The sequence below is a fragment of the Panthera uncia genome, chromosome B4 (genome assembly GCF_023721935.1).
Source record: "Panthera uncia isolate 11264 chromosome B4, Puncia_PCG_1.0, whole genome shotgun sequence".
In the NCBI taxonomy this organism is placed as follows: domain Eukaryota; kingdom Metazoa; phylum Chordata; class Mammalia; order Carnivora; family Felidae; genus Panthera; species Panthera uncia.
The window spans coordinates 127,723,647-127,735,498 of record NC_064809.1 but is presented as its reverse complement, the minus strand read 5'-3'; the positions used below and the strand labels follow the sequence as shown (position 1 = coordinate 127,735,498).

Genomic DNA, 11,852 nt, shown 5'->3' with positions numbered 1-11,852 from the left:
GGGGGGGGGGGGGGGGGGGGGGGGGGGGGGGGGGGGGGGGGAAGAGGCCCAGGGTGGGATGCGGCCTCTCGGGCCTGCTGTCTGCTTTAATTGCCAGAAAATGTGTCAATATTTGCACACGGGAACTGGTGGCCGGCTGCCGCACTTGGTCAACACGGCCCAGACCCGGTTTCTCCATCTGTAAGGAGGGGTCGTCACCTTCCCTCTGCTCCTCAGGGCGGGTTTCTCCTCTCGGGACATCAAATGGCAGCGGTTACACAGAGAACGAAGCGAACCGTCAATGCCTGTTCATGCGGGTGGCAGTCAGCTGAGCGGTCAGCCACACCATCGGGCTCCGACCCCAGCCACCACCACGTCTTAGCGCTGCGGGACTCCGGGCTGGCTTCGAGCCTCGGTGTCCTCATCCGTAAAAAGGGCTCCTACCCGCATCTCACAGGACTGTCGCAGGACCCGAGGGCTGCGCCACGGGCTCCGGCCCAGGCCAGCGCTGTGCGCTGTGTCCGGCAGGGGGCGCCGCGGCACCTCCGCCTGGTCGCGGCTCCGCTCGGCTGGACTCGGCTCTCTTCGGCTCGGACCCACTTTTTCAGACTCGGCTGTGTTCGGCCGCACCCGCTAAGGCCCGGCCAGACTCGGCTCTTGCTCGGTTGTCCTCGGCAGCGGTCGGCGAGAGTCGGCTATGTCCGGCCTGGCTCGCGCCCGCTCGACGCCGCTGGGCCCTAGACTGCCAAGTCCCCTCCCTGGCGCCGCGGTGGCTCCTCCCTGCCGCCTGGGGTTGGGCTTCCCGGGTGGAGGCCCCGAGGCCGCTGCAGAGTGGCCCTGAGGCTCCGCAGCCGGTGGGCGGTGGCGCGGTGGGGTCCGGTTTGGCCGAGACCTGGGCCGTGCCGAGGGTGCCGCGAGCGTGCCCGCGGCCGGTGGCAGACTTTTCCCAGTGCTCGAGGGCGAAGCGGGTGGGCCTGGGTCGGGGAGTCGCCCCCACCCCCACTTCTACCCAGAGGAGGCCAAGGTTGGCTGCTGGATTCCCTCCCACGCGCCTTGGCGGTCTCCTCATCCCGGTTCTGCCGCCAGCCGCCCCGTGGGGAGGGAACCAGTTGCTGCACCTGTTTCCTTTAGCCTCAGTTTCCCCCTCTAACAGTTAACGAACGGGGTTCTTGTGTGGCGGGGCAGGGGGGCCGGCGACGGGCGAGCGTCCTGAGACCTGCGGGCCCTTTCCTTCGCTGGGCCTCTTGGGCGTTCAGTTTCCCCTTCGGTTAAAATGAGATTAAACGCGCCCAACTCGGATTAACACCCTTGGGATCAGCGAGTCCAGGATGGAAACAGTCCAGAGGTGGACGTTCCCCCAGGACCAGCCAGTGGAAGGGCTCGGTACAACCAAGTCTGGGGTTCTCCGCGCAGGGGGGAAGCTGGACGAACTGCTGGGGAGAGGGAGGGTCCCGTTGGACCCTCCGTCCACTGTGGAGAATGGGGTTTGGGAAAAGTGCATGGGCTCCAGGGCCACCCCTTAGCGCGTCGCAGTGGGCCCTTCATCTTCCTTGTCCCTTCCTCTGCCCCATTATCTCCTGAAGAAGGGGGCGGGACGCGTGGGGGGGCGTCACAAGCCGCGGGTGGGATGGGACACACACAAGCTACCCGGGGGGCCGGCCCTGCCCGGCAGGCGGCGCTCCTGGTTTCCTTTGTTTAGTTTCTTAATTGGTTACTGACCTTGAGCGGTCAGATCGGTGACTTGTCATTCGCAATTTGCAAAGCTGACTCCAGGAATCATGTTTTCTCTTCTATCTCATTTTTGAGACGCACACGTCTTATTTTTTAAATTACAAGACGTTTCCTGGCGCTTTGTAAGCACTGACCGAATGTCACTATTTTTATACCTGTTCCCCAATCCTGGGCAATAACCTGGGCGTGGCTAGGAGCTTGGTTCTGAGAGTGAGTCTGTGCCTCATTTTCCTCATCTGTAAAATGGGGATAATACTCAGAGATTTGCCGAGGGATTCGATGAGTTAATACGCGTAAAAAAAACCCTTAGGACAGAGCCAGGTAGGGAATAAAAGCCGTCTTTTGTAAGCAGGGGGAGAAGAGGGCGGTTGGGGAACACACAGCTCTGCCCTGGGTTTCTGGCCTTGGCGAAGAAGGTTTTGGCCTTCTGCCTTGGGGTTACACCCTTGCTGATGGGGGTTGTCGCAGAGTGACGAGAGGTATCCCAAGCCAGCTTCTCTGGACATGCGGTCTCTTGGGTCCCAGGGCTTCTGACTCGGGTGTGCATGAGAATGGGCTCATGCCCTTGCCATATTCACGGTGTAACCATGGAGAAGCACTGATGGGTGGCCCACACAGGGTACCCCACTGGGTGTCCCACAAGCTGTTCAGACGCCCTCGGCCTCGTCGTGTCCCTCTGGCCCAGGGACTCCCGGGCTCAGATGTAGGGAAGCGTGCCCAAGGTCACGCAGCTAGGAGGAGCGGAGACCTGACACTTTTCTCTGCCCCAGAGCTGGAACTCTGTCTCTAAGCTATCTGGCCAGCTGGGGAGATCCTCCGAATGGCTGGGAGACCCGGGGATGGTGCATAGACGAAGGCATTTTAGGCACAGTGGGAGAGAGCGAGAGGAAAAATATTGAAGTATAATACATCTGAGTCTTGCTGTCTTGTCTGCCCTGCCTCCAGCTGTTCTGGACAGAATAAAAGAGGGGCTTTTTTTTTTCTGGGGCATCGGCCTGGCTGGGGGCCAAAGGAGCCGGCCTTAGAACCTGGCAAGCCCAGTCCCTTTCCTGGCCCCGGCCTTCTCATCTGTTAAATGGGATGAGCAGCCTTTGGCAGGGGGCTGCACGGAGTATGGTGCGGGCGCACGAGAGGATAAACTATTCCTGTGTCCCCGAGCTGAGCTTCCCATCCCGTCGGGTCCGTCTTCCCTTCCCTTCCCCCTTTCCTAAGCCAGAGGGCTCAGAGACAGCCAGGAGCTGTCTCCCCCTCTGGTGCTGCTGACTCAGCCCTTTTCTGGTGGCAGCAGCTCGGGGAGGGTGGGGAGGGTGGCTCCCCTTGGCTCCCTCCCTCTGCAGCCTTGGCTCAGTGCCCTGGGAATGCTGCCTGGGGCAGGGCCACGGAGAGGGCATGGCCAACGTGGACTTGGAGTTTTCTCAGCGGCCATAGTCCTTCAGTCTGCTTCCTATGGGGCCCCCTTGGACCCCGAAATAGGCCTGGCGGGGTGGGGGGGGGCTCCACGTGGGCTTGGGAGGTGAAAGCAACACAAGACTAGAAGCTGGGCGAGTCTGACCCTCATTCCAGCTTGGACTCCAGTTTGGCTGTGACCTTGAGCCAAAGCCCTGGGTCTTTTCTGGGTCACAGAGTCCCTGCTGGTCAGATTAAGTCATCGAGTTAGGTCACCTCGAAGAGTCCTCCCAGGCCTGATATTCTGCGGTTTGATTAGCCCCCAAGCTGATAGAAAAAACGGAGGCCCAGAGAGGAGAGGCGGTCAAGGACACACAGCCCCGGGGCTATCCTCTCCTCCAACCTTGCCCAGCTGAGCGGAGCCTGGGGTTTGGGGTCCGAAGCCCCAGATTGAAATCCGATCACCCTCGGGTCTCTACATTTCTGTGCCTCCCGAGGGCAGTAATGTCACCACCTCCGTCTTCCCAGGGCACAGACCCTGAACGACAGCCTTTGCCCCTCAGCGATGCCCAGGCGTGTTCACAGGACTCTAGTGGGGGGGGGGGAGCCCTTCTTTTCTATGGGGTTCTGGTTCTTCATTTGCCGTGTGACCCTGGGAAAGCCCAAGGCTGGCGGGGGTGGGGGGAAGGGGGGACGGGGTGTTTGTTGAGATAACAAATGGCAACACCTTTAGGTGTTCACCCTGCAAAGATGAGGTCCAGCCCAGGCAGTAAGTTCTCAACAAATGCAGAATCAGAGGGTGCTGGAGGGTGAGGGACATCTGAGCCTGCCTTTGGTGGGTTCTCTGACCCCAGAGGCTACAGCCTTTGCAAATATTCTGCGGCCCCCCTCCCCCACCAAGCCCAGGCCCACCCCAGATTCTAGCGCTGCCTCCCCCTTCCTGAGCAACTTGGGGGGGGGGCTCCTGCCCCGTCCCTTCCCTGGCCTTGATTTTCCAGCTTGCACATCAGGGGGCCTCACTCAGGCCCCTTCCGGCTCCAGCTCTATCGGGCCTCTGAATCAAAGCAGACCCCACTGGATCGCCAAAGAGTTAAGCGAAGGAAATCCCCAGCTCCCTAGGCTCCCTTTATCTCCACGGGGATCCCAGAAGCTGGAGAGGAGCAGGCAGGGAGGAGGGGAAGTGGGAAGCCAGCTCAGCCCGCTCCCTCCGCCTTCCCTCCGCCTCCCTCCCTCCCTTCATCCCTCCCTCTTCAGCTTGCTTGCTTGCTTGGCCTGGGGGTCCGGGCCAGCAACAGGCAGACATGGGCCAAGGAGCCAGAGGCTGCCCAGAGGCTGGGGGTCTGTGAGCCGCTGTGGAGGCCGCTGGACACAGGGTGAGTGATGAAAGGTCCTGTAACTCCCTCCAGCAGGGCCCAGGGGGCTGGGGTCAGAGCCCAGAATTCCCTTCCTCCCCCCCTGTCTTCCTAGGCACATCTTGGGTTCTGCTGTCTCCCTCTGACCCTGGCCAGCCCCTCTCGCTCATTCTCTGGCCATCTCAGCACCCCTCACCCCCAGAAGGGCTGCCCCTGCCTGGACACTCACCGGCTCAACTCCGCAGGCCCGGCTCCCTCCTTCCCCAGAGAGCTCCCAGCTCCTGAGTGGAGGCAGCAGGGACCCCCGATCACCCCCGCCCCCCAACCACAACAGGGTCCCTCACCCTTGATCCCTGCCAGGCACCCTCCCCCAGGGCCAGTCAATGATCACGGCTGTGGTTATTATTACTCTAGTTCAAGGCTGCCTTGCTTCCTGCTTCCTGCTTCCCAGGTTACAGTTCTCTGTGTCTCCGAGCTTTTGACTCCCGGCTGGCCCGGGGCCCACAGAAAGATCCCCGACCGTGCCAGTCCTCTGGGAGAGACTCTGCTCGTCCCATCCTGTGCAGGCCCTGGGAAGACGTCTTGTCGGTTGCAGAAGGAACACGTTGTTTTATTTTATTTGCTTATTATGGAAGGGTAATTGACATGCAGTGTTAGTTTCAGGCGTAGACGACTGCATCCCAGTCATTTGGCAATTCTGTACATTACTCAGTGCTCACCGCGATTAGCATAGTCACCGTTCGGTGTTATTGCAATGTTATTAACGGTCTTCCCTCTGCTGTCTTCTTTTCCTTCTTTTTGTCAGAGTCCTTTACAAGTCAGGCACTTTCCCTGCCTTTGGATCCTTCCAAACAACCTGGGAGGCGGGTGGTGGTTTCTTCTGCTTTTACGTGTCAAGGAGTGGGAAGCCCAGAGAGGTTAAGCCGCTAGCCCGGAGGTCACACAACTTGTAAACTCTCCCGGGATCTCAGGTCCAACCCCGAGGCCTCCCCTGTCCCCAGAAAGTCACGTCTCTCTCTATGACCGGGGGGGGGGGGGGGGGGGAAAGGGGGTTTTTGCTCTTCTCAAAAATCACTGGGATGTGACATTTACAAATACAAGATGAGGGTGATAATCTTGGACAGAGATTAGGCTGATCTCTGAGAAACTGATCTGCCTGATTGAGCAGAACCAGGAAGCCAGAGCAGGTGGAGCTTAGGAATGGTCACCTCTAAGGAGAGGGGTGGTGTCTCCGGGGACTGCCTGCCCCTTCCCCCCACTCACTGCTGTCCCCCAGCCCCCAGAGCTGCTCTTCTAAAACCTCTCTCTTACCTCAGTGCTCAGTGGAGACAGAGTAGCATTTAAAAATAATAATAATTTTACCTTCTCTACACGTATTAACCGCACAAAAAAATATTTTTGAATCGTACTAAATGTTAAAGTAGAACGAAGAGGAAATAAACAAAGAAACGCCAGAAGTGTCAAAGCCAATCTGGTTTCAAGAGCTGAGTTTCTGATCCTGCGATAAGGTGCCAGCCCCCAAACACCGCTATCACCTCAAAGGCTCTCTGCCTGGCTTCCTGCCCACCCGGCGCCAGCCTGTCCCCGGTGTCTGCTGTCCCGGCCACTTCCTGCCCCTCTCCTGGAACCCTGGATCGTCTCTTGGCCAAGGCCAGAGACCGGTCTTCATAGCCCCTTGGGCTTCTCTGAGCCTTTTGAATTTTCCGGACCTCTTCAGCCTGCTCCTTAATTCCAATTTACCCCCTTGGCAGCGGATTGGCAGATCTGTGATGACTGACGCAACCGCCGTCCAATGAATTAACTCCGGAGCCTTCCCTGCAGGGCTTCTGTGTGAGGTCGCGCGGGTTGTTGACGGTGCAAAGGTGCCGAGAGGGAAGGTGGGCTGACGCCAGCCCTTGCCAAGCCACGAGCCCTCAGTGCCGCATTCCTCCCAAAATGACGTCTTCTCTGTATTTGTGTCTAACGCATCTGGCCAGAGAGTCACCTCTTTTTGCCTGGCACCCAGGCAACTGTATCTCAAAGGTACAAGGGCAGCATCATGGGGCACAGCCCTGTGCATTTTCTCTGACGGATGTCGCTGCCTGGCTGCTAGAGTAAATGAACTTTCCTGGCCCCTTTGGCCGGACCACGGTGCCCCTGTGCCAGACCGTGGGCTCAGCCACGCGTCCCCCCTCCTGGAGAACAAGCCTGCAGAATCTTTTGTGTTTGTCCCAAGGGTCCACCGACCTCCCTTGTGCTGCCGGGGGCATGTGCTCCCCGGACACGGAGGAGTGGGTGACAAGAAAACAAGCCCCGGGGAGGCGGGTCGGGGGGGCAGAAACAGCATTTCACCGTCTTCCGGGTGATGACTCTTGGGTGGCTGGGACATCTTCCTCACCCTCCTCAGCAGAGGCCTCCAGGGACCCTTGTCCGTTCCTGGCCCGTGGCTCCCTAAAGGGGTTTCCCTCCCAGGTCCTGGGTTTCTGGGGCCTCGGCCTGCAGGCCGTGCATCGCCGCCAGTCTCTTCGTGACCTTGGAGAAGTTGCTTCTCTGTGTGGGTCTCAGTCTTCTCGTCCGTTAAGTGGGGGCACGATCACTCCCTCTCCGAGTTATGTCAGGTGGGCAGACGCTGGGCGGGCAGCCTCCAGGCCGGGCATCGGGGCGGTGTAGATGTTAAGTTAAATATAGTCCCTGCCCCTCCTTCCTTGTTCCAGGTCGCCATGGGGATAGCTGCCCTGGGCCTCCTCTGCGCGGTGGTTCTGTTCCCTCTCTTGGTGCTTGGGGTCCCCACCCAGGAGCCCACCTCTGGGGAAGCTGTGGCCTCTGGTCCCCCTGGGTACTGTCGCCGGTGCTGTGACCCTGAGGACTCCCTGACCCCCGCCGACGAAGCAGATGTGTCCTCAGCCTCTCCATCTGCCCTCCCGTACGTGCTGCCTGAGGTCAGGCCCTACATTAACATCACCATCCTGAAGGGTGAGTGCCCACACGTGGCTCAGGCTAGACGGGTCCGCTTGGGGATGGGGAGGGCCTGGGGGTCTCTTCCCGGGCTGGGGTCAGTGAGGTGGAGGGAGCAGTAAACACCAGGACGGAAGGCTGTCCGAGACCCTTTCTTTCATTCGCACGTTTATTGAGCACCTGCTATGTGCCAGGACTGTTCTGGATTCTGAGGACGGAGCGTGAACAAACCAGACAGAGAAGCCCACTGCCACGGAGCTCCCGTTCTAGTCGGGGAGGCAGACAGTGAGCAATAAATATATTACCGCGTTAGGGAGACAGAACGTTGGATGGTGAGAAATGCTATGGCAGTGGTGAGTAGAGCAGGGCAAGGGGCATCAGGAGTGCAGGTAAAGGGGGGGTAGGTTGCATATTAAATGGGGGTGGTCAGTGTAGTTTCAATGAGAAGGTGAGGGAGAAGCCATGTGGATATCCGGGGAAGAGTGGGCCAAGGTGAACAGCAGGTGCAAAGGCCCTGGGGCAGGAGTGGGTCTGGTGTGTTTCAGGGGCAGGGGACAAAAGGAGGAGCTGAAGTTGGAGGCGAAGCAAGGACCCGATCAGACTTGGGCTTCCCCTCTGAGTGAGATGGGGAGCAGGGGAGGGCTCAAGCGGAGGGACCTGATCCCACTTGGGTTTCAAATGGATCCCTCTAGTGTCGCACGGTGAATAGCCAGCAGGGGACCAGGGTGGAAGCAGGGAGACCCGTGGGCAGCCCCTGGGGCTGTCCAGGTCGGAGCTGGCTCCCTGTCCTCTAAAATCAGGAAGAGTCTTCTGCTGCTGGGGCCTGCGGGCAGCTGGGCTGGGGCCAGGCCCTAGACCCCCGTCACCTCTGCCTGCGCTGACAACCACCCCACCTCCCCCCGCCTCCCACTTTGCAGATGGGGAAACTGAGCCCCCGAGAGGGGAGGAGCTGTGCTAGGAGCACACAGCTGTCAGGAGCAGAGCCAGGGTCTGGCCCGAGGTCTCCGGAGGGCCAGGGCTCGGCTGGCCTCAGAGACCCTCCGGCCCTGAGATCTCACGGGTGAGGACGCCTCCCTTCCTCCACATGGCCCTCCGAAAACCCCGAGTCGAGGAGGACACGCCCGGGCCAGACTTAGTTGCGGGGGGGGGGGGCGCGGGCGGGGTGGACCCTTGACCATGTTGCAAGGCGCCTGGCTGGCGTCAGGGCTCCCGGGTCCCAGCCCCGGCTGCTGGGCACCTCTGCCCTGTGGGTCAGGCTCGGCTCTCCCTCCCTGGCTTGCTGCCTCACTTGTAAAACGGAGAAGGAGACCCCCTCCTAAAACCACCCTTCACCCCCTCCTCCCTCGGGGCGAAGAGGTGCTCCGCAAACTGTAAAGTGCTGGGCACATGATGAGACCGTTCTCCGTGGAGGCCGTGGAGCCAGAGCGCTGTGGACCCCTTTGTCCCTGCTTCTCTCCAGGCCTCTCCTCCCAGGGGCTGGGCCCCCCTCCGCCCTTCCCAGGGGTGTGGCCACGGTCCTAGGAGACCTTGGGAACCACAGGGCCGTGCGGCTCTCTCAAAGGGGAGGGGCTGATGGTGCGATCATCAAATATGTGGGGTCAGGTACCTGGAGACACAGGCGGTCACCTGCGTCTCCTGAGTTCAGGGTCGGCCTGGAACAAAGGCTGGGCAGAGGCGTGCGTGCCCGAGGACCAGGTTAGACGCTGCCGGACCCCAGGGCAGGCAGGGACGGGCCGAGCCTCGCTGGGTGGGCCATCCCACCTCGCGAGTGCGGGCTGTGGCGCACTGTCCCCTAGGACATTTTGTTGAGGGCCCAGGAGCACCCCTGCGAGGTGGACGCGATCCTTCTCAAGGTATAGACAAGGTAACCAAGACCCTGACCGGGAAACGCCCCGGTGGGACATAATCCCCACCCAGGGCCGCCTGGCTCCTACCCAGGGCTTTTCCCTTCGGGGAGGCAGAGGTGTTTTTCTTGGGTTCCTTCTCTGGGTCAGAAACGCAAAGCGTATCCTGTACGTAGCCCACGTCTCCACTGCAGTCTGGCTGGGGGTTTGGGCCTGGCCTCCCAGGGGCCACACCACGCCTTCACTGTAGGGGGGAGGGGAACAGGCAGGCGGAAGACAGACCCTCCTGAGTCTTGCGTTACCTGCTTCCCCTGAGCTGTGTGACCCTGGGTGAGTCCCTCAACCTTCCTGGGATCGGAGACGGTCATGGTATCTTCCTCAGACGGGCATTCAGGGAGGTGAGGGCTGGCATGCACCAAGGGGCTCTGTAAACGCTGGCTCCTGCTCTGGCCTCCTTCTCGCGTCTTCCGCAAACCCACGGAGGGGCTCCCTTGGCGCAGGCCTGGGCGCCTGCCCTGACTTTCCCCTTCTTGTCCCCACAGGTGACAAAGGGGACCGAGGCCTGCTGGGCACCCCCGGGAAGCTGGGCAGGGAGGGTCCCCGGGGGGAGCGTGGCCCGCAGGGCACAAAGGGCGCCAAGGGGCAGGCGGGCAGCCCCGGGGGCCCGTGCCGGACGCGCTTCTCCGCCTTTTCCGTGGGCCGCAAGACGGCCCTGCACAGCAGCGAGGGGTTCCAGCCGCTGCTCTTCGACACCGTCTTCGTGAACCCGGACGGCCACTTCGACCTGGCCGCCGGCCACTTTGTCGCCCCCCTGCGCGGGCTCTACTTCTTCAGCCTCAACGTGCACAGCTGGAACTTCAAGGAGACATACGTGCACGTCGTGCACAACGAGGAGGCGGCCGTCATCCTGTACGCGCAGCCCAGCGACCGCAGCATCATGCAGAGTCAGAGCGTGATGCTGGCCCTGGGGCCCGGGGACCGCGTCTGGGTGCGGCTCTTCAAGCGCGAGCGGGAGAACGCCGTCTACAGCGACGATGTCGACACCTACATCACGTTCAGCGGCCACCTCATCAAGCCCGAGGAGGACTAGCGCCTCCAGAGGGGGCCGCTCCGGCCGGGGGGTGGGCTGGGGGCAGGGCGGTCCCCTGCGAGGCCTCAGTTTGCACCTCCGTAAAGTGGGCCCCCGGGATCTGGCGTTCTGGATGGTCTTCCTCTTCTTTTCTCCCCTCCATCACCCCTTTCTCTCCTCTCTTGGACCTATCTTAAGAAGCCCTCTGACCTAAACATTCTAGAATTTTCCCAGCCTTTTAAACCAGCACGTCCCGGACTTGAACGTGCATCTGAATGACTTTGGGGGCTGTGCCAAAATGCAGATTCCGATTCGGATTCTGGAGGGGGCCCGTGATTCTGCATTTCTAAGATGTTCCTGGGTGGTGCTGATGGGGCTGGGCTGTGGACCCCGCTTGAGCCACCAGATTCTAGAACTTTCACACGCTTCTACTTTCGGAACATTCTGGAAGCTTCCACAACATTCTCTTCCCAACATCCTCCCATTCTCGCATCCCTCTGGGGCTCCCCCTCCTCTGTTCTCTTGCCCCTCCCGGCCCACCCTCCCGAAGGTGCCCGGCTCCCAGGTGCTCGTTGACCCTCCTTGGCCTCTCTCGCCAGCCCAGCGTCCCTGGCTTTCCAAGCTTGGTTAAGGTGCTAAAGCCCTGGTGGGCGTCTCCTGCCCAGCAGCGCCTCCTCTGGCCCGATGCTGCCTTTACAAATGCCACCGGGGAGTGGGCCGGGCTTTGGACCCCTCAGCAGGTCTAGGGAACTGAAGCGGCCAACATTCCGGGTCAATCAGGGGGAGGCTCCTCTGAGCCATGAAGCCAAGACAGGCACCGGGAGAGGCCAAGGTCAAGTAAGGGGACATCAGGTCTTCTGTCCTTTCTCCCCCTCCCAGGGTGGGCCGGCATGGCCGCGTCCAGCTTCCCCTCCCCCCATCCTGGGTGGCCTGAACCTCTCTCCAGAGGGAGATGGCCTCCGCCCATTGGTGCTTACACAGACCCCGGGGCAGAGGTGGCCCCAGTTGTGGTTTCTGGTGCTCACTCATAGCCAACGGACCCATGGCTACGTGGCTGGGGGCTGGCAGCGGGACCTGAGCAGGTGCCGTCGAGGCTGGTGCTCTCCCAGCCGCCCCCCCAGCCTGACTTCCACCCCTGCCCTGCTTGTCCAGAGTGATTAAAGTTTGTGTGTCTCTTTGGCAATGCGGGCTGGTTCTTTCCCCTCGGCTTCCTCTGCCCACCTTGGGAGGGCGGCCCGTCCCGGTGCTGCCGGTGCCCCCCGGGGAAGGCTCGAGAGACGGAGCAGCCCAGGGCTCCTCTCCATGTGCTTCCCACCCACCAAGACAGACACCGGCCCCCTCTGTCACTCATCCGCCAGGGCGCCCGGGGGCAGCCAAGCTAGCGCGTGGTGGCCACTCACGTAAATGTAGTTACAGTTGACGTAACCCGCGCAGGCTCCCCTCGCAGACTCGACGGGACATCCTGCACCCCTGGGCCTCCCTGTTGCTGTGTGAGATGGCTTCCTGGGTACTGTGTGCGAGAACGAGCTGTGCAGGAGGAACGGCCCCCCGGACTCA

The 11,852-nt window shown here is 61.1% G+C and overlaps 1 protein-coding gene across 1 annotated transcript; it reads left to right on the top strand.

Moving 5' to 3' along the window:
* The first annotated feature begins 3,794 nt into the window (after positions 1–3,794).
* Positions 3,795–11,478, top strand: C1QTNF6 (C1q and TNF related 6). The gene is made up of 3 exons (XM_049626305.1): positions 3,795–4,469; positions 7,142–7,400; positions 9,769–11,478. The coding sequence occupies exons 2-3, from the start codon at positions 7,148–7,150 to the stop codon at positions 10,314–10,316; spliced, it is 801 nt and encodes a 266-aa protein (XP_049482262.1). The 5' UTR covers positions 3,795–4,469; positions 7,142–7,147; the 3' UTR covers positions 10,317–11,478.
* Positions 11,479–11,852: the final 374 nt, after the last annotated feature.

Bases quoted from the DNA above. Each gene is read 5' to 3' on its own strand.
- C1QTNF6 (XM_049626305.1), top strand. From the start codon at position 7,148: ATGGGGATAGCTGCCCTGGGCCTCCTCTGCGCGGTGGTTCTGTTCCCT. The intron at 7,401-9,768 runs GTGAGTGCCCAC...TTGTCCCCACAG, and splicing joins TAACATCACCATCCTGAAGG to GTGACAAAGGGGACCGAGGC.